Source organism: Aplidium turbinatum, chromosome 3, assembly GCF_918807975.1.
Source record: "Aplidium turbinatum chromosome 3, kaAplTurb1.1, whole genome shotgun sequence".
Lineage (NCBI taxonomy): Eukaryota > Metazoa > Chordata > Ascidiacea > Aplousobranchia > Polyclinidae > Aplidium > Aplidium turbinatum.
In genome coordinates, this window is record NC_137474.1 from 32103596 (window position 1) to 32125608 (window position 22013).

General features: G+C 36.4%; 2 protein-coding genes across 3 annotated transcripts; both read right to left on the bottom strand.

Moving 5' to 3' along the window:
- Positions 1 to 2826: 2826 nt before the first annotated feature.
- On the bottom strand, positions 2827 to 15159 carry LOC145767216 (uncharacterized). 2 transcript variants are annotated; one of them, XM_082578999.1, is made up of 8 exons: positions 14116 to 15159; positions 13635 to 13814; positions 9894 to 10445; positions 8928 to 9102; positions 6523 to 6660; positions 5903 to 6044; positions 4073 to 4218; positions 2827 to 3785 (listed from the first exon to the last, which is right to left on the bottom strand). In XM_082578999.1, exons 1-8 carry the CDS (start codon positions 14495 to 14497, stop codon positions 3602 to 3604), a joined length of 1899 nt encoding a protein of 632 aa, XP_082435125.1. In that variant the 5' UTR covers positions 14498 to 15159; the 3' UTR covers positions 2827 to 3601. The 2 variants fall into 2 exon arrangements, with proteins under 2 accessions (XP_082435125.1, XP_082435124.1); XM_082578998.1 differs by having other exon boundaries at positions 13635 to 13820.
- A 2912-nt stretch (positions 15160 to 18071) lies between these two features.
- Positions 18072 to 21682, bottom strand: LOC145766396 (bromodomain-containing protein 7-like). The gene is made up of 2 exons (XM_082578103.1): positions 20026 to 21682; positions 18072 to 19475 (listed from the first exon to the last, which is right to left on the bottom strand). The coding sequence occupies exons 1-2, from the start codon at positions 21560 to 21562 to the stop codon at positions 19207 to 19209; spliced, it is 1806 nt and encodes a 601-aa protein (XP_082434229.1). The 5' UTR covers positions 21563 to 21682; the 3' UTR covers positions 18072 to 19206.
- Positions 21683 to 22013: the final 331 nt, after the last annotated feature.

Genomic DNA, 22013 nt, shown 5'->3' on the forward strand with positions numbered 1-22013 from the left:
CCACTTTCCCGGGGTCAGATTTTTGTAGACTTTTTTTCTGGGGTATAGTACAACCTAATCATACTCTTGGAACAAAAAAAACTTTTGTATAAATTTTTTTGGGGTTACCCCCATATTTTTCATATATTGACCCGCCTAATGCAAATGTTGTAGAATCTTAGTTCGCTTATAACTTTGTCTTTTAATTCACATCCTTCCAACAATATAGAGATAGGTATGTTGATGAAATCAATTGATTGCTGGTTTTTCATCACAATCTCCCTCTCAGTTGAAAGTGTGTTCAGTAATTCTGTGTTACAGATCTGCTTTATCTGACTTGTGACTTGTTTTTATGATTGATACTTTGTTTTGTAATTTTCACTTATTTATGAATGTTTTACTGCGATAACTGACGAAACCTTCCAACCGTTTGGACCTATTTTCTAGGGCTGATAAACACATTTCTAGGAAGTAACTTGAAAATAGTTTTGTAATATCTCGTATATTTTAAACGCCTTCAACAAGTAAGTGTGAGATTTATGTAACAGTTTTATCTTGCAGGAAAGTTCAGCTGTTAAAGTTTTCGGCAAATTTTTTATTTAATTTGACTTTGATTACTTGAGTCATGACTTGAATATATGGTTTGTGGAGTTGTAACATGTCAAAAAAGCCTACAGAGTTTCTATTTCAATTTTTTAAACAATCGTGCTTTTTTGTATCGTTAATAAGACAGTTTTACACTGAACTCCTGCTAGCCTGTTGTAGCGTACTGAATGCAAATAGTAAAACTATTTTATAAAGTTTGTTTAATACAACCAGTGTGGTTACTTTCGTACGAGCACAACTCATACAGCAGTTAAAGCTTCGGCTTTTTGTGTGCTGTTGCATCAAAACGGAAAAAAATATTTTAAAATTTCATTTTTTTCGTAGAAAAAAGGAGAAAACAAGGTTTGTGTGGGTGTGTAAGAAAATCTTTTTTCTTAGAAAAAGTTCCTTTTCATACTTTAAAGAAAGCATAAATAACCTCACTCCTTGGATTGCTAAAGCTTATGTAAATCTCTAGCCCTAGGGCATGGGTCGGCAACCTTTAGCATTGAAAGAGCCATTTGGTCCCGTTTCCATCAAACTAAAACCTGCTCTGAGCCGCACCATCTAATTGACTGCTTACAGCAGAAACCTAACGCTTACAGATCAGACCTTACAAATCTAATCATTCTTTATTACAGAAATACATGGAAAATCAGCAGAGCCCTATTGGCATATGAATTTCGCTCTAACTGTAGAGCAGTGTTTCTCAACCTTTTTTGACCCAACGCCCCCAACAAAAATGATTAGTTACGAAATGCAAATATATATTCACGAGCATGAAAACAGTAGGCTATACTAGTAGTAGGCCTAGTGGTTACGTCATAATGGAACTCACCAGATTTTGTGATAGCCTACACTGAAAAGTAATGATTTTAAATAGATAGCGTTTGTAAACAAAACGGTTGGTCAATCAATACGACGATGGTGTAAGAGAAATTGTTTGGCTATGGTGCGAGGATGTACAGTAGAGTAGATTATCCAGACAATGATGTGACAAAATCGTTACGCTGGTCGGTAGATGGGTTAAACCAGAATGCCCCCTAGTAATCAAAACGCTCCCTATAAGCTGAGATAATCATATCGCCCCCCTGGGGGCGGTACCGCCCCCGTTGACAACCACTGCTGTAGAGCATCATCAGTGCCTTATTCAAATAGAATCCTTACAAATCTATTCAAGTAATGCTGAAATTAAATATTTAGCTATACTGACTAGCTACAAATTAGCCTACCATTACTAGCTGCAAAGCAAACCGTAGTTACAAAGGTAAAGTGTTGCGTCTCCTTGTCGCAACTATTTGGTTTTTGATTATTGCATCACAAAAATTTAATTGTGACGTGAACAAGTACAAAAATGTATCACCTGAGTCAGAGCGCAGAGATAAAAGAGCCGCATGCAACTCCGGAGCCGCAGGTTGCCGTCTGCCGACCGCTGCCTTAGCCTAGGGCAGTGGTTCTCAACTGGGGGTCCGTGAAAGCTTGCGAGTTTGCAGCATGATTGATAAATTACGAAATGTAAAAATTGGTGGTTGTGCTTTATTTGTGTATTAGGCTACCGTGATTTTCAAACTGTACTTCCCAACGAACCGGTGCGATGTCCTTTGAAAGTTCAAAGGTTTGGTTTCTAACTAAAAAAATATCATATAAATGAATTAATTTTTTAATAAGGCTATGTTCAACTTAATTTTTTTGAGACAGTAGTCTATTGGTCAATGCTTAACTTAGAAATACAAACGTTGGTCAGCAGTCTATCACCACTCACAGTTTTGCGATGACAAAGATTATAACGAATTAATATTGATTAGAAACGAAAAAAGGAAGAAATTGTTTGTAACGGTCGCAATATTCTATTGGTTTTTGATAAAATTTATAGAAAAACATCAAATCAACATAATTATAGATTATATAGCCTACTAATTTTTGATGTGCCAACATAAAGCTCATAACATAATTTCTCTAATGTCATCAATAGTCATAAGTGTGTCGCGAGTTCACCAAATCCTTCTAAGTGTGTCGTTTCGAAACTCATAAAACATTTGATTCCATTATAATTATAGAAAAATCGATATACCAAAATTTCAGATAAAATTTTTTTGGGGGTCCGCGACCGCTTCGAAGGTACCAAAAGGGGTCTGCCAAAACAAAAAGGTTGAGAACCACTGGCCTAGGGTATAGCCTACGTATTAGGCGAGTCGAGAAATAATTCTTTTCAGTAATAAAAATTGAAGTCTATGACTACTTTGGTGGGTTACAACAAAATTGTTTTCTGTGACACAATCAGTGTTAGTACTTTAGTGATATATATTACTTTAATTGCTATAGAAACGACAGAAAATGAAAACAAACAACGAGATTAATGAATATTATGACAGTTAGGCTAAAGCTTTTTTTAAAATGATGGCCATTGAGTTAAGCTACTTTGCTTCGATGTGTTAAGCTCTAGGTTGCGAAACAAATAAGTTAGTGAAATAACTCACACGAAAAAAATTTCAACCAACCTACTCGAAGTCTCGACCATTGTTCAGGCTACGGTAATTGCATAGTCCCAATGTTTACAGGTAAGCTATTTAAGTACAGTAGCTTCGAAGCTTTACAAATTTTAAACTCTTTGGGACATTTAAATTCTGAAGACTCATTACACAAAACTTAGCTTGTAATGTTCTACCGCACTCGGGACAGTCCCGAAACAGCACACAGCCTAAAATGGTTTTACTAAGACAGCATCAATTAATAAACTACAGTTGTTTATTGACATCTTAGGTAAGCAATCATATCCACACTTCCGGTGCTGTAGCAGCCAACTAACAAATTAAAAGTACGTTTAGGTGCCAGAAGGTCGTGTGCAGCGCGAACAAATGGCTTTCTTGATTCTCAGAATGATTGCACATGGCCGGGGTATTGGACTTTACGGCTTGAGGAAAGAATAGCACGCTGGCGCCATGGTGTGTAACTGGCTCAATGTTTGCAAGAACAGGCAAACAGAGTGTTTTCCAATTTACCGATAGGTGGAGATAAAGTGTTACAGAGACGTTTAGCCCTACATGGCGACTGTGAGATGTTCACTAATTCTACAAAAAACGTGAGTTCTATAGATGCAATAGATCAGCAAAAACAAGAACGTTGCGCCCCAAGCTGTTAATCCAATGATCAGTAAAACCATTGAGAGATAGCAAATGATTTCCTTGCCAGGAAAATACGCTGTTTTTCCAAGCATTTCTAACCTGTAAAAAACAAGTTGATAATAACGATTTGTAGCCAAAGGCGTGAAAAGCAATAAGATTGTGAGGTTAAAGTTAAATTATTTAAAATAACCTACGATCTATTTCATCTTCGTCAATACAATTAGGCTAATGCGCAGTGGCTTACACAATTCAATCACTTCATGGCAATTCGTCAAACCAACGTAAATGATTTCTGTCAGACATTCTGGAAAGATCCATCGGGCAGTAAACCCTATAGCTGTAACCCGTTAAGAAATAAACAGTAGCCTAACTTTAAAAATAACTACCTAAATACACCCAAGCTTGGTGTCAAAACCATAATGGCTGAAACAGTGAGACAGAAGGTGAAAGAAGCCATTGTCGCAATCCCTCTACCGACGTACCACCAACATGACACGTGGCCCGGCTTTACCCACATAATCCGAAGTAGCACCTAAAAACAGCGCCAATGTTTAACAAATGAATGAGGTAAGTTAAGTTAATGTTTACCTGTTGATTTTGAGTAAAATATTTAATCTGAATTTCAACTTTTTGTTTTGATAGCCTACCCAGGGCTTAACCTTCTTGGAATAAGGTTAAACACCTATCTCAACTGTTCAACTCAACTACCCGATCAGGGGCGTAGCCAGCACAAAATGTCGAGGGGAGAGCAAATCGGTAGTAGCCTATTAGTACATGTCAGTGAGCCACGGTTATCTATAACTACGGGATTAGAAACTTTGTAGAAGTGAAGCCACTTTTATACACCAGTAGGGTCACTATTCTTTGCGCTGCTGTGATAAAGGTTTACATCAATTGATCTCAAAGGGCAGTAAGTAGTAAATGGACAAGGAAAAGTGTAATAATCAATTCACCTGCAGTAATGTAAATTACTTGTAGTCTATTCCGTTTGTGTAGTCGTCTTTTTTTTGCTGCTAAAAAGATTTTAAAACTACAATTGGTTTTAGTTCTTATGACATTTTAAACGTAGGCCTATTTAGTTGGCCTGTGAACAAGTTTATCAATATAGGCCTGCGACAGCACATTTCACTGATTGTTGAACACTTTTCATTTACTTCTGATCCGGTTTGCAGTAAGAAAAACGCTAAAGAACAACGGCAGGCAATTTTTGGATTCTTTGCGTTCATTCAATCTTTGATCCGTTGGATTCGTCGTTTTATACTTTTATGCATCAAATAAGCTTTGGTGTAAGTTAGGTGTAGCCTACATTTTATTTTGTTAGCCTATTGTGAAATCGAATTTTATGCATTCTTTAATTGATACAAACAGTAGTTTATTTTGTTAATTCTTCTGCAGTCGTATAGTAATGTGATGACTGATGACCCTACTGATGTAGGGTATAGCACTGAAAAGAGTTTCCAATCCAGTGGTTATAGATATCCCTGCACTGAGCCCGGCAGAAGCACGCGTAGACTCGTAGAGCTGTGGGGGGCTTCCCTTAGAAACATTTAAAAAAAAATACCTCAAAATTGCGCATTCCGAGAGTAGTCTCATCCTACATCAATAATAATTAATAAAAATCTGTGAAAAGATGTTGCAACACATGTTGAAATGTTTATTTAAAATACTTCGGGGGGGGGGACAGTTTTCCCATAGCCCCTCCTCTAACTACGCCCCTATACCCGACATATAGGCTATGTAGTTTTTATCGATAAGTGTATTTAATTTACAAGATAAAACTTGGCTACAACATTCCAGAAATCAATTTGAAGCCTTGAATAAAACTAAAATATTCTTTTAAAATTATCACATTTTTATTAGGCCTATGGCCTAATTTAACTTTTTTTAAAGCTTGAGAAACATAAAAAACCTGATGAGGTGTTTCGAAATCTGATTTTAATTTTCAAACGCGTTTATTTCAGCTTCAAAGGCAGTCTATTTTATCTTTTATTAAGGTTAAAGCTGAATACACAACTGATCCACAATAGCTTGCAACACGGCAAAAAAAAAAAAAAAGAAAAATAAGGCCTCTTCAAAACTTGTAGCTTATGGAGCGTTTGCGAAATCATTCACATTTTTTCTTAAGCCCAAGAAGAATACAGATTATCACTAAAGTTCAGCAACCTTCAACATGTTTCATCAAAGACAACATTTCAAAGAAAAAAAAATAGAATCACCACAAACAAAATGCATCCTCCGGCTGCTCCATCGAGAAACTTAGCGATAGTTGTGACGATCAAGCTGATGCTGACGTCACTTTCCAACCATTGCAGAGGATTTGTAACAGAGCAATTTTCTTTCAACGCGCACTTCCAACACCTGATTTGCCAAGCCAAGATTATGAGGATATGGTATCCTTTGCAGTAAAGCAATATTATAACAATAAGCATCTTAATTAGGCTATGAAATTAAGCATCGATTTTCACTACGACAAAAGGCACAGAAGTTGCGCGATATAATAATCTGGTGTAGGCTATAACCAACATAGCCTAATAGTGATTCATTCACCTTTAAGAAAACAAAGATAACTCTGAATGATATTTAAAAAAAGCTATGAAAGACGCTGCATTTACACGCTAAAAAGCTGACTACAACAATTTTGGAAACAGATACAATAGCTGCCAGGACTATTCTGTTGCAAGATATTTATTTATGAGGCTACTTGAAGTAACATTTTAAAGACTGCATCACTTAAAAGTTGTTTCTCGGCTACACAATAATTGCAATTAACAAACTAAAAACTGATATTCCATTATGGAAACTTAAAAAAAAAACACTTTGATAACCAAAAACTCACTCAAATCCGTTTTGTCCAACATGAAAAGAAGCCGAATGAACAGCTAAAGCGCCAGTGATCAGCTGAAGAGGCATAGATACCAAGTTTATGAAATAAGCGGAAAGAAAGTGATTATGTTTGGTTGTCATCACAATCAACCTGTAACAAATGATATCTGTATTTCGAAAAAATCTACAAGCCTCGCTTTTTTCTCGGTTTATTGATAATAATCAAGAGGCTACAATAAACATAAAATAATGATAGGACTAAGGAGAAAAAATGGATGGATATAAATAAACCTTCATCATACAATGCACCAAAAACATAACAAAAGTAAAATATAGGAATGTAACTATTAATATAGCCTACGTCAAGTTTGGTCAATTTACAAATATTAAGGCATGCTGCATCTCAAGACATTCAACTATCTCATGGTTATTTAAATCTGGTCTTTGTATCTTTATCCTCGGACTGACAAACCTTATTAGGTTATTCCTGGTAGCTTCGCATACTTGTAGAGGTTTTTAACGCGGGGCCGGTTACAGAAATTGACAGAGTGAAGTTTGCGATGGTTGAAGTGTTGTTGTCGGGGAATTATTCCATCGATTAAATGCCGCTAAAAGTCAGATGTAACCGCTATTATGCTAAGGTGCAAAAATAGTTCCAATCAACATTTCTAACAAGACGCTTAAACTTATTATTGACATTAAAAAAAAAGTATTTTTTCAGTGACCAATTCTTCAAGTTCAATTTATAACGTGATTTAATAAATACGTGCTCACTGTCACATTTTCTTTTAAATATCTTATTGGCCTGCCTCCCGTTCGTATTCAAGTTACTGGATAAATATTTTAAATGAAAATATTTCAAACATTCTTGAACCAAACAAGAAAAACACAACAGTCAATGTATTTGAATTTTTCTTTTTCATGTTTCTACCATTTTCATTGAATTATTGACTAAATTTTAATTTGATTGACGTTTCAAAATAATAAAACCATTAAAGAGATATAATGATTGAAAATCATGGAAGATGAAAATTGTGGAAGATTCTCTCCATAGCACAACCACATATACCCTAAGGGAATGTATTGACTAGTTTCCTATAGCCAACCAACGATAAACTTCGTTGTTAATACCCAAATCACAATCTCGCCTGTTGAACATCAACCAAATCAATACAACATAAGCCCTGAAGGAGAACATAGTAGAGTCGTTGGTTTTGAAAATTAGTTTTATCTTTCACTAAATTGATAAAAATTTATATAAAAATGGCCTTATTTTGTTCGAAAAAGTGTAAACAATGTAGCCTACTTTCACTTTTTATATGATTTATTTTATCCCGGTAAATACTTTTTCATTGATGTAACGGCTACAGACGTTTAATGACAATAAAAAATGACTGATTTTTTCGTTCGGATGTAGCAAGATTACTGGTTTTTATTTTCAAAACTTGGTTATAAAAATAGCCAATTTGCCAGGCCACTGAGATAATAAGTCGGACTCGGTAGTGAGTAAATACCAGAAAAGACCATTAAGTTTCCTTTAAAAACAAACAAAGCACATCTTAGCAAAATAAGTAGATGGAACAATACATTTTAAAACATTTCTTATGTGACACAATGCAGCGGATACTGGAGATCAAAAGCATTGGGTCTTCCTACATTAAGTCATGATTTAGATCCCCTAAAAATCTTTGGTCCTGTATTCCAAAAATGCATTTGTGCTCTATCGACTCCAATGCCTATTTACTGAAGTATAACAACATTTTACAACGTTACGTTGCTATAGTTTTACGTAGTTGCATCAAAAACATTACATTATTTTTGTAGCTCCAATCAACACCATCGAGACTTAAAATTAATGTTTGGTCTAAGCCTACAGTAAAGTGCACCTTAGCGGAACGAAGAAAAGGTCCCTGACTGGCAGATAGAAACTGTCCTCTTTGCAATAAATCATACTCAGTTGCGTAAAGTAACCTACAGTAGTGCATCATATACCACTGGCCGTTATGAAAAAGAATTAAATACATACATATGACAAATTAATATTGGTTTTACAAAAAGATACGGGAAGAAAGATATATTATAGGAAGGAACTAGTGGTTAAGAGTTGGCCATGGGAGTAGCCATGGGAGGGTTTGGGAAAACAATCATCTCATCAAAACTTAACCTTTTCCCTTCCCCAGAAAAATGCGTTTTAATGCTACTACAATTTTTAATGACGTTGTTTTACATGTTGAATGACGTTTCATAAACTTTTGGCTGCATTTAGTAGCTACAATATATTTAAAAAACCTTTTTATTTCAACTAAGTTATTAAAATATTTTCCCCCACAACAGTTGCTTTTGACCCGTAAAATTTTATTTCCAGTTATATCACTGTATCGGCTCAAACACTATACTTTCCTTGAAATTATACCTTACCTTGTAAATATGCACAGAACCAAGGACGGAAAAGAACCGAGAATAAAAACAGGTTCATATACGTCAGTAGTCACGTGTTTGTGAGCCTTCAATTGGCGTGCAGCCTCGCGAGTGGACATGTATTCCAACAAGTAAGACTGATTGCTGCAAATACGCTTTCTTTTCTCAAAGGAAACTAAATAAAAAGCAAATATGAAATTTTTTTCTATACAACATAAGGGGGCGAATAAATAAGATACGAAGTTCTCAAAATACGTTTTTTGATGCAGAAGAATAAGATGCAGGAATACCCTATGACAGCAAACCAAACGACGAAAACATAAAAACAACCTAAAGCATTAACCATGTAGGCTATATTGTAGATTGTTTATTAAGAAAAATAGTTTTAGGCATTGTTCTAAATCTAGCTTAGGTCTTTGTGGTTGAATTAGAAAATTCAATCAATCCGAAAAAAGTTAAAATATATGAAAATCAAGAAAGCAAACAGGTGAACAGAAATTGGTTTGAAAGAACGAGAGTTCTCGGGAACTTCTTGACTTAACCAACGTCGAGTGGTATAAAAGTGCAACTGATTTAGTTCTAACGATCATCAAAAAAATATTTTTTTGATGAAATCCGTTTGCTTGATTCAGTGATTTATAAAATGAACTCGCACCTTTGTTACAGTTTACAGCAAACAATCTGATTGTTTTTCTGCTCAATAGAAAATGAAACGTTGACTGGGATTATCCGAAGTCAACGAACAAAGGAGTGACCAACAATGAAATATTTTGACAACATCAAGCAAATCACAAGATTGAAAAATAAGCTTGAATTGATAACAAATTAGAATAGGAATGATGAAAAAAATCGAGGGGTTGTAAGAGAAATCGAATTTGATTTTGAATTTGTTTTGACAGCCCCTTTGTAAAATCGGTGCGACTCGCCAACTATTGTGTTAAGAACAGAACGGTAGAACCAACTTACTAATGCATCCAGAAGACTGACTTTGAGGTATTGAATCCGATGACCTTGTAGTTGGCTGAGTAGAAACTGCCGTAAAGGATTGCGTTGGATTTTGACGCCCAAGTGCATTTGCCTTTGACAGCGTGGAGATGAAAGAAGATCTTTCATGACGAATAGCTCTTTTTACTGCGTGATTCTCTGCAATGTCACTTAATTTCTTATTTTCCACATTTTCTTTAAACCAAATTGCTGCTCGACCAGAGCGATGGGGAGCAGGATGATGTCTTTCTTTGGAAAGTGTGTGTCCTGGATCAAAGTGCTTTCCTTTGTGTTTTGGTTTAGGATATTTGGAAACTGCATCTTCGTTGTTGTACTTATTTACATAATTTAAAAGCTTAATTGTTTCATTGTAGTGCGGCCTGCACATAAGGAAGAACGAAACATCAGCGGAGAAGGATAGAATTGGAAACAGGACACAGAGGAAAGCGGTAGCAATGCTGAATATCCAAGCAACAGCGCTTCTTCTTTTATTTGCGCCTTTTCGGCAAATGCAAAATTCGGAAAACGTCAATTCTGAAAAAAAAAGCATATACTGTATTTAGCCTATTGGTCTACAAGACACTGCAGTGGAAAACTGCTATTTGAGATTCAATTTCAAATTAAAAAAAATAGAAATTAACAATGAAAACGAAGGCTTTCACAGTCATGAAGACGTTAAAATGATAGCAAAGTATTGATTATTATGTAAAAGTCGTCTGTAGTCTAATTCATCAAAGAGATTTAATTCATTCAAGTTCAAAATTGAATGAGGATTAAATCACAGATGGAAATCGACAGGCTTTAGGGAAAATAAAAAATATAATTACTCTAACTTCAGCGAGAATATATTGTGTTTTGATTGCAAGTCCTATTGCGCAATTAGCTTGTCTGGCAATGCAGTCAGAAAAATTGCCAACAAAATTTCAAAAAGAAATTTTGTACCGTAGCCTACGCTATTATCTTTGAGGATGCGCATTGTCATGGTGAGCGAAACGTCAGTAAAACGACAAAAAACTCAAATATTTCTGATTTTACTTTCGCGTTTATCAGGTGAAGGTTACAATAAATGCTAGAAAAGATATAATCACTAATGAACATCCAAAGTTTTCAGCATTTAGGCTACATGGGCCAATCGAAAACACGTTGTGATTCAAACGAGCATTTCGAGTCATATCGTATTCAAAAAAGTTTTTATCTTTTCATGAGAGAATCTGTCACTGACTTTTGTTATCTTTATTCATGCAGTAAATTTTTATCTGATTTGTTTTTATCAAAAAAGCTAAAGATGGTCGTTGGCCATAGCGCTGTGGGAACTCAAGCAATTTTAAGTTAATTCTGGCAGCAGTAAATGTTTTAAATCGGCCAAAAGGAGTTAAGATCCAACAGAACAATTCAATTTGTAAAAAGTTGACAGCAGCCTAATTTGTTTTACAACATAGCCTAGCTCATGTTTTACAAATCATGATGCTAGGTACTATAGACAATTCCCTAAACTACCATCCTTTTGCTTTAGAGTTTAGATCATTAGGCAACGGGCAAGTCTTTGAAGCAAGTTTTACTTAGTATTGACAAAAAAACGTTACTGTCAAAGTATATTAAAGCATTTGCATAATTAGCCATGTTTAATTAATGACAAAATGCACCAAGGAATAGATTGCTTAGTTACGCCTGCTCGCATATTGGTCAGGCTCTTGTGTTTGGGAGAGTAAAACCTACGTTTCAAAGGGTAATGCTTGGGTGGCTACGGCTAATTGCATTGGCATAGCTTACTGTACAATTTATCAGCGGTAGCTTATATGCTCACACATTTTTGCTTTTTAATTTGAGAACGCACATATCGAAATATCTCATTCTACTATATATTAACTTACGGATGCGAAACATGGACAATGAACAAAACAGACAGAAGAAAGATTGACGCATTTGAATTGTGGTGTTGGAGAAGGGAACTGCGTGTTCCTTGGACAGCCAAAATAACAAATGAGAAAATTCTTGAACAAATTAAACCGGACATATCCCTAGAAGCTAGAATCGTCAGGCAGAAACTTTCATATTTTGGCCACATAATGAGAAGCAAATCAATGGAAAAAGACATCATGCTTGGTTTGGTGAGCGGAGGAAGAGGAAGGGGGCGCCCAAAAACAAGATGGCTTGACACGATTGTAAATGACAGTGGTATGGGAGTGCATGAATTGAAGGAGGCTGCGTGGGATCGAGAGATGTGGAGAAAGATGACGTATAGAGTGACCGAGAGTCGTATACGACTGAACGGATGATGATGATGATGACTATATGTTATATATATTTTTTGGCATACTAATTAAGTATAGCCTAACTAACCTAGCTAAGTACCCTAGCAGCTTTTGCTTTGTAAAATTGTTTTCTATAAGCAATTTAACATTTTTGGAAAAAAAGACATTGGCCGCTTTTAAAATTGACTGAGCCTACCTGAATCAATGGAATCATTAAGTTGATCTTTGAAGCTGCAAAAGTGCCAACAGAACAAGCCTACTTCACTTGTACAGTATTCAGGGCCATTAATAAAATAATTTGGGCCATGTGCCAATGAGAGGCTTGTAATTCCCATGTAAAAAAACCTTCAAGGAAATCAATAGGACCCCAAAGAACCCAAGGTGCTTTCTTAGTTTCCGGTCTCCTGGATACATTCTGGCTTCCTAAAATGATCCCAGGTCAAAAAGTACGCATTGGATCCCTTGCTACTGCATATAATATGTGATAAACGAGTGCTTGTTATAACGCTCAGATCAATAATTTTTGTTACCCACACCGAAGACTACTTTCTCACATTGGATACATTTTCATGCAGTTTTTCATTTAAGAAAATTTAATTTCTCTAATGCAGTTACTGGCAGCAAGTGAAAGAGATTTTTATCTGGTTATTTTGTAAATGGTCTTCTAAATCCTCCTTTCCTATTTATACGCACCATCAAAAATATCCCTACCCCTTTTCTGTCGGTCTCATAGAATAGACTTTATTAATATGATGCATTTTGTTCTTAATTAAAACGACAGCCTTGTAATCAACGAGAGATTGCGGTCAATGATATTATCATGCAAAGCTACATGCATTCGGTATCTGACGATTATATCATTTCTGAGATGATAAGATCTCTGTATAAATCCATATTTGAGTGTGAAGAATAAAGTGTTTCGTCAAGAAAATAAAAATTCTTACCATTTAACATATGCATTATGCAAATATAGTTTTTGCTAGAAATTTTCACAATGTTGTTTGAATTTATTTTTACAGGTGTTCATTTGCAGGTATTCTGCAAGGAGACAAATAGTTTACGACGAAGGAAAAAGTGTGATGTGTTTCTTCCCTTGGAAATCAAAATGTATTAATTGGACTTGATTTTGATTTATATTTTGTATTAAAACAACGCCATGGTCAGTGAAAAAAACCCAAACTTTCTTTATTTATATGTTTTGTTCTACAACATTATTTTTATCAGCCGATTATTTTTATTATTGATATTATTATACTGTACAGTAGTGATAATTATTTACAACTTTGATTAGCTGAGCATGTTTGGTACTGTATGTTTAATATTGCAAGGCAAAGACCATAACTTACGCCTTCTCAGTTCTCAAGATACAGTTCATTTGCCTATAGGCCTGACCACACTGTTATCCTTTGACATGGCCTGACAGCCACAGAAGTTATAATAAACTGAGGCTAATTTGTGTTTAATGTCTTACCTTCAGGAGAAAGGGACATCGATCGTCTGCGAACATTGCTAGAAACTGCGCTTGGAATGCCTCTGCGAATCTGTTTGATATGAGGGTTTCGAATGTTCTCTTTGATGTTAATTGATTTGTCCTCTTTGGCTGCAGCAGATCTTAGCGGGCGGCTTTGTATGGAATAAATCTCATAGGAACCTAAGCCTCAAGGCAAGTTAAAATTAAAACTCGAAGATAGGAATTACAGTTGTGATTATTATCGATTCTTCCTGTCGTAATCTCATAAATCACAAATCTGGTCACGTCGGTTCGAAATACAACATAAATTACTGTTCCGATTTCTGGCAAAATAATTTCATACTTAGCCTACTCAATGGCATAACTAAAGGTTTGCGCTACTTTAAGCTTATTTACAGTTATAAGCTAATTTATTAGAAGCTTTTCGTACACTGCTTGCAATCAATTAGGCTATGACAATGAAAGAAGAAGCAGCTATAACCTGTGAAGTGTCTAATATCGGATAGTTGACGAGAAGAACGCATACTGGATGTAGCAATGTCGGAGGATTGCGTTTCGCTTTCGACAGCAACAGAGCTGGAGTCCACAGATCGTCCTCGAATCATTGAGGTTAGTCCTTCAATTGGATTGTTTTGCCTTTTATTTGTTCTGTTTCTAAATATTTTTCTTTTTGTATTTGGAGATAGTGCAGTTCGACTCGTTGGTGAAGCTTCATTTGTTTTCAGAAACGCATGGTTTGTAAGTGGAGGTTTTTTTGGATCCAAATTTTTGTTTCGATATGTTGACGATATGTTTCGCGTTACTGGAAGACCTTTCTCCAAAACAGCTGACTCTTTAGATTTTTGACTTGCACTGTTCATCATAGTAGCTTTTTGCTTATGACCTTCTTTGATAATGCGGTTACTTTCTATTGCAAATTTTCTCGTTGGAAAAAGTTGTGTTTTCAACGATAGGCTATGCAGTATGCAGCAACTGAAATTCTAATTAGCCAAATTACAAATTTATAAGTTTCTGATTTTACCGATAGATATTATTTCCTTCCTTGTATTTTTACAAACTGCACAGCAGCGTCAGAGAAAACCACATCTTCTTATAGCATTATGGTGAACTATTCTTTAGCGTAGGCCTTCTTGCGTCTGCAGAGATATCAACTAGGCCAAATCCTGCGATATAATTTACAAACGTATTAAGATATTAGGTCTATTTTCATCCCATATAGCTATCCATATTCAGTACAAAACCGAGAGTCGAACCAGAGCGCTGCTTTATTATGCGTTTCTTCGTTCACATAATTGAAACCACTTTTCCATTAGAATACGAATTAATATAATTTGAGCTACATAATAGACTATGACTAGAAAAATACCTTGACTAGTTTACTGTAGGCTACTAATAGCCTACTGGTGGAATGAAATAAAAAGCTGTTTCGAATTAAATTATGCTCCGACTGTAGGTTACCGTATTTAATATTAAATACGCACATAGCCTAAGCTATGCACAGTGGCGTACGCAGGGGGGGGGCATTGGGCCATTTAAAAATGGTTTAGTAGTTATAACGACGTAGATTAAGGCATTTAATATGTTTTGCATTGCTCTGTCAAAGCAATCATTGTAACAATGTTGTTTTATAGACTAAGCCAATACGAAATACATGTCCCAATCCACCTACCCCACCCCAGGTATGCCAATGTAGAATAGTGTTCTGTAAGCTTATTATAGTGATTAGTGAGAGAGAAATGGATAAAAGTCTAAACTAAAACCATACTGGGATATCATGAAGACGTCTGGGATATCAATGGCCAGTGGCGTAACCAAGGGGGGGGGGGGGGGGTTACAACCCCACTTTGGCACGCGTGTGACGTCACGATATTGAGAATGATGCTTTCAGTCTCTTTATGCTTGGGAATGATGCTTTCAGTCTAAAAAAAACTTGCCTAATTTTAAACAAATCTGCATTAAAAGAGCGAGTTTTACCAATACCAAACATCTCAGCCAGGAATTAACAACAAGAAAACATAGAGACTTAGCTTTATTTCCGAAAAATGCCGCAGAAAACATGATCTTATCCTTTTTCTATGCCACCTGACAGCACCATTTTACAGGAATATTCATACCCACATTTTTGTTGAAAATGCTCTCAGAATGCACCAAATTCAAAGTAATTTTTCAAAAATTTCTGGGGGAGGCCCCCCAGACCCCCCACCGCTGGGTGTTGTCTTAAGCAAAAACGTCGTCGGGCTTTGCCCGCCGGTCGTCAAAGCCCCCCCTTTCAAATTTCCCGGCTACGCTACTCTCAATGCCCCCCCCCCCTTGAGAAAATCCTGCGTACGCCACTGTATGCAATGATGCTTAATTTAATTTTCTTTTTGGTGGTTGAAGGTGAATGGCTGTCTCTAGGCTACTATAGTTTACCAATTGGTCTATATAATTTTCTGTAATTTACAAATGTCAATAAATATTTACAAAAGTAACAAAATCAACTTAACTCTCCTGGGTTTCCATTACATGGAGTCCTCCCAGATGATTCAGTTGGTAAGGTTTCTGAACTGACCTAATCCATTATTTTTTAGTAACCCGCAGGCCAATCATACAAGTTATTTGACCGAAACGACCTCAACTAAAAATACATAGGCTATCGATAAAGCAATCTCGTCAATTTTTTAAAACTAACCTTAAAACTAGTCAATCAAGACAATACCTGATATATTTTTTCTTAGTGGGCTAACGCTTACAGAAAAGTTATTGTCCAATAGCTAAGGTGCAGGCCTATTTTGATTGACCAGCCCTTCAGCTTTTTTTAAGATCTACAGAACAGCAGCTGTCTACGTTACTTGCTCGAAAGAACTGCTTGATTTACAACCTTCTCAACAATGCTGAGGTGAGTTGATAGTGCCAACTACACAGCCTAGGGCACACTACGTCTAATATGTTGTTACATAACAACGTTGTCTGCCTTTCGTTATCCAGAATATCTTCTGCAACTTGGCAGTGACTGGTTTGCTTTAACCGAGTGTATATTTAAAGTGTATCGCTGCCTTTTTTTTTGTAAGTTAATCAATTCAATTTTCATGTCATATAAATAGAATTTGAAGGCTTGCGGATAAATCACATTCTACTTTCAAATAGACAAAGTTTAATTATACATGAGCAAAGATTCGGTATTAAACTAACTAAAAAAACAACTGCAGATATTGGCCTTCATCCAGTGAACCTTTTTTCTTTATCTACTCTTGCATCAGTTTTGCTTTTGAAAGAAATGTTGTGCAAAGGCATTTTCTACAGTAAGTTATATGTTCGTTCTAAATCTGTTGACAGCTGCGCAGCCTACAAATCTCTAGATTTGTTGCTGATGACAATAACAACTCATCGCCGGTATTATAGTGAGACAAGTGTACAAATGGTGATATTCGAGAAAATAAACATTTGAGTTCATGTCATTGACTAATGACTGCACATTATCCTGAAATAACAGTTTTGTTTTCAACCTCATTTTAAGTTTGCCAGCTCAAGGTTGGCACCGACAGGAATGGAAGACGTCGATATAATAGCCTAGCAGTCTACATTTATTTAACCAAAACTCATTGGTCTTGTCCTACCGGTACCAGGGCCGTTGAGAGGGAATTTGGCCCGGTACCATTGAGATCCTCGGGGTCCAATTTAAGACAGTTTTAAGAAACCTGCACTACTTGGGCTATATCTAAAGATTGCGCGGTGGTTCCCGAGCCCCTAGGAAAGAGCAAAAGCAATTTACAACAAAATTGTAGCATACATTACTTCTGTAAAACACCGTCAACGCGTCCGAATGATCTTTATAGAAAAAAAACACGTTGTTTTCAAAATTATCAGTTCGATCTGGTCAACTTAAGATACAAATATTCGTTATTCAGATAGTAAAATTTATTGATAACCTAACTAGCTCTTATTGTGGTTGTTAGTGAATTATTCTATCCATCAAGCATCTCTGAATAATAAAAAAAATTATCTTTTAACTACGTAGCTCAAGCGCACACTCCGAAAGTCGAACCAGTGCTGTTTGATCTTGAGGTTTCAGCTGAAATCCCATCTGATTTATCGGAAACATCCATCGTGGGTATCACAATGGAACAATGTTTGCCTCATAAAACTTGGTTTAACATAGCCTACTCTCTGACAATAGTTCTCTTTCATATCGACATGTTCGACGTAGCCTAGCGCTGGTTTGACTCTCGGAATGTGCGCTTGAGCAACGCATTTAAGGATTACTCCCCATTCGACAGCACCTAGTGTATGAAATATGTCTTGACAACAACAATCGGAAACTTCACTCAGTCAATCTCGATAACTGAGCATGTGGTTCAAAGCTTCTACCAGTATGCGCAACTGCCAGGAATAACGTAGAGGCTTTCTCAGTCCAATAATAAAAAAATCAACCTTCAACGTGGACGCATTGGATTCCTAGCCTTCATGTCTTAGTCTTCAACCACCAACAGACATAGAAAGTAGGTCATAGGTCACATACAAGAAACAGAAAATGGCTTGACAAAAATATACGAACAAATATCGTTTCATACAATGAAAAGGATCGGCACGCAGCAATGATACAACACCGTAGGCCTACATTAATTCAATCTTTGTGGTGGTAATCATGGTTATTCCAGGGGTTCCCAACCATGGGTGCACCCACGACTCAGGGGTGCGAGACTAATTCTCACCGAATGCGTGAATGCTGAACCATTAGGGTTACTATGAAATGACGTTAAGCCGCACTTTTTGACCGCTCTTTTTAATCAACATTCTGAATTACAGGTGACTTACTTTTCAGCCACTTCTAGGAGAGCGTGCGATAACTGGTTAGTGACTGTAAGGTGATACCAACAAGCAAAAGGGTTAAGAACCACTGCTTTAAGGCTTAAAGATGGCAGCTTGGGATAGCCTCGCCAGATGGCAATCTGGCAACGCCAATTCAGGATCATGCAGGGAATATAATAATCAGAACTGTTGACATATACTGTAGTTTAGAACGCTAGGCTACAAGATAATGAACATTTTTTAACCTTGCATAATTTTCCAAATAAATTTTGCTTCTCATATAAATGTCTGATAGTATAGGCTACATGGCTGAAAATTGCGGTTGATAATGTCAAACGCATGCACCATTTAATTCAATGATAGGCAAACCCCCATATATTACGGAGCAAAGTGGTGTTCGTTACATCAAATAAATATCCCTTTACTAAAACGTAATCAAGTTATTCACAATGCAACAATAAAACAAACAAATTGGGTTATGTGAAGTAGCCTACAATTCCTCTTCGGTTTCCGAATAACTGGGTTTCGACGCCAACTAAAAGTATGCAGCTGTCTTTTAACACATAAAATTAATTGCTTGAAGGTGAACACAAAGGTTGATTTGCTTACCTTCATATAGCCTACAATTATACATTCAATTTAAATCTTCAACCACCAGATTTTTAAGCCTAAACGCGGCAAATGAAATCACGAATAAGACATTTAAGTAGAAATCCCGTAGGATTCAATGCGGAGGGGTTGGGAGGAGCGAAAATCGTACAAAAGACTTATAGGCCTATCACTTTCAAATGATCGGTAATATCCCCATTGCCTTACGAACCCCAACTTGATCACACACGGCAGCAGGAGTAGCAGCAGAAGTTAAGTCCACTAAAGTTTTTTGAAGTTCAGCCGCAATTTGACTTTCTGTCGTTGTTGGGGGTTCCAAGTTAGGTTCGTTGTTCTCCATCTTCAAGCTTAACCGACTGTATTGTTCTTTTTCAAGTTTACTGAGCAATTCGTGGCCGTGATTCAGTTTCTGGTCAATGAGGTTAGATTCTTCATTCCATTTATCTATTAAACATGACAATTATTTAAACTTTATCAATTTTCAATTGTCAGACAGCGTACAAGATGAAATCTTGTCATGTGACGCACTGATCAACTCGTTCAAGAACAAATTCGAGTGATTTTTTCTCATTTAAAAACTAGATGATGCAACCGCTATGACCGCTTCCAAAACAGCAAGTTGCAAACATAAACTAATCAATTGAATAAAATATAGTCAGATGATTGTTTTGCATTTCACATCATGGCAAATCTCCCCTTTCGAAGGTGCTACGGCATGCAATAATTGAACAGACTGTAAGTGATTACTCACAGTATTAGAGGTTAGGTAGCACATAACTAGCCTACATTATTATTGCTGCTTGAGAAGTATTGGATTTCCTTGATATAATCTTAAACCCTGCTTTTTATAACAAAAACTAAAGCCCAAGCTTCATTGTCGTATAACTTAAACAACTACTGCCTGAAATCATTTAAGTCACTTTTTCAGTGAAAATCAGTAATGAAACCATTTCGGGGCCAAATTGCACCTGCACCACGATGTAATTACACTTACTGTAATTTGACTGAACTTCTTTCAAAAATGATATGTCAATGCCAATATCTTTCAAAGATTCAAGTCTCTTGAAGTCCACTTCTAATAGCTTTGCAGATAGTTGATCACAACTTGTGGAAATTGTTTCATGGTTTTTGTCATATTCTTTACTTTGTGTTTCTTCACCTGGTTTATTGCATGCTGTTAAAGTAATATTTTCAAGTGAACCACCTATCGGAGTATATTCCTCCATATTTTGTGAAATAAAATATCCAGAATCAGTGCCATAGGCAGAGAGTAAAATGTCACTTTCTTCTTGGGTCAAATTTGAAGTTCTGGAGTCGTAAGTCGGAGCAAAAGAGCTAAATGGTCCATAACTGAGATATTCCAGTGGCATCACTTTATTTCTCTTGTCCTCCTTAGCTTCTGGCATCACATCAACACCAGAAGGTGCATTGCCAGTCAAAGAACCTAGGTCCACAGATCGAGAACTTTCTTTTTTTCCAATATTAACTATATTTAAGGTTGTTTCCCCTTCATCATCCATATGTAAAAAGTTCGCTTTTTCTTTCAAGTTTTCAGGACAAATTTTTTTATTTTCTAATTTTGGTTTATTGACGATATTCGAAGGAACAGCATCTTCTTCAGTTTGAGAAGAGTCTACTACTTTTTCATGTGAAGGAGCACTCATAGCATTTGTGGCAGAATCTTTGTCATCAACAGACTCTTCTTCGGACATTTGCCATCCAAAAATTTCAGAAAGCTCTTGGATAGAAAGATCTTTCAGAAAAGAAGATGTTTTTTTAATGCTCATCAACTTGTCTTTACTCATCATTTTTCTTCCAGCTGTTGAAACTCGTTTTGCAATATCGCAATAAACTGACTCGTTTTTATAATATGTACAGCAATTAGTAATCATTAACTCAAAATCTTGTTTAAACTCTTTAACATCAAAGTACTTGTCAGAAATGATCTTATTTTTCATGGTGCTGAAATCCATTGTTTGGTCAACAATTGAAGAATAACCTTCAGCAACCATGTCGTTCATCGGCCAGGCAAACACTTCATTGACATCCTTCTTTTCTAATTGCTTCAGCAACTGTTCTAACAAATTATTCAGAGCTTTACGCTTTGTTGGACTTAAAGGCTTTTTGACCACATCCTTCACAGGAAGTTGCTGGATCTCATCAGGAGATGCAGAAACATTTGATGAAGACTCTTCTTTAGGTTCAGCTAGATCTTCAGTGGGCAAAGGAGATGGATTAGCAGGCAAATCAACTTCCATATCAGTGTCAGGTGCAGCATATATTTCTGGAAGGCTAACAGGTTCAAGAGAGCTATTATCAATCCTGGATACATTGAGTGGCTTGTGTCTTCTTTTTTTGTGCTTGTGAGTTGTTGAGTCACTTGCCACAGAAGTAGGAGAATTGGCTTTAAAGTCGGAATCGTACATCACTTCAGACCCAAGTTTAAATACTAATTTTATCGGAGGCTTGTCATTTCCATCTTCACTGTCATACTGCGATGACAATTTGTGCTTTTTATGTTTTTTACCCATACTTTCATCAACTAAGCAAACTTAAAGCTGTAAATCAAAAGTTAATTCAATGGTTGACTAAAGATGTTGTGATAAAGGGTGGAAATTCATTCGCGCCGACTTCCGGGGGGGGGGGGGGGGGGGGGGCGGCGCCCCCCGTAAATTTATGGTTGAGGGGCAATAAAAATGGTTATTACAAGTGGTGTTTCAAAGATAAAACACTTTGCGAAAGAGATTTAGATCATTTAAACGGACGTAAAGAATGCCGAAAGCGAAAAATAGCCTACTTTGCTCTTGCCCGCAAAACAGCAGTTGATCACATGGCTTTCTCATACGGTATGAAAATTTCAAAGTAGATGGTAGAGTAACTTACGCTGCTGGAATAGTCACGTAACTATTCACGGCAATATTAAGAAAACCAGCTAAATTAGACGCGCTATTTTCAACGATGTCTTCCCGCTGTGAGATCAAT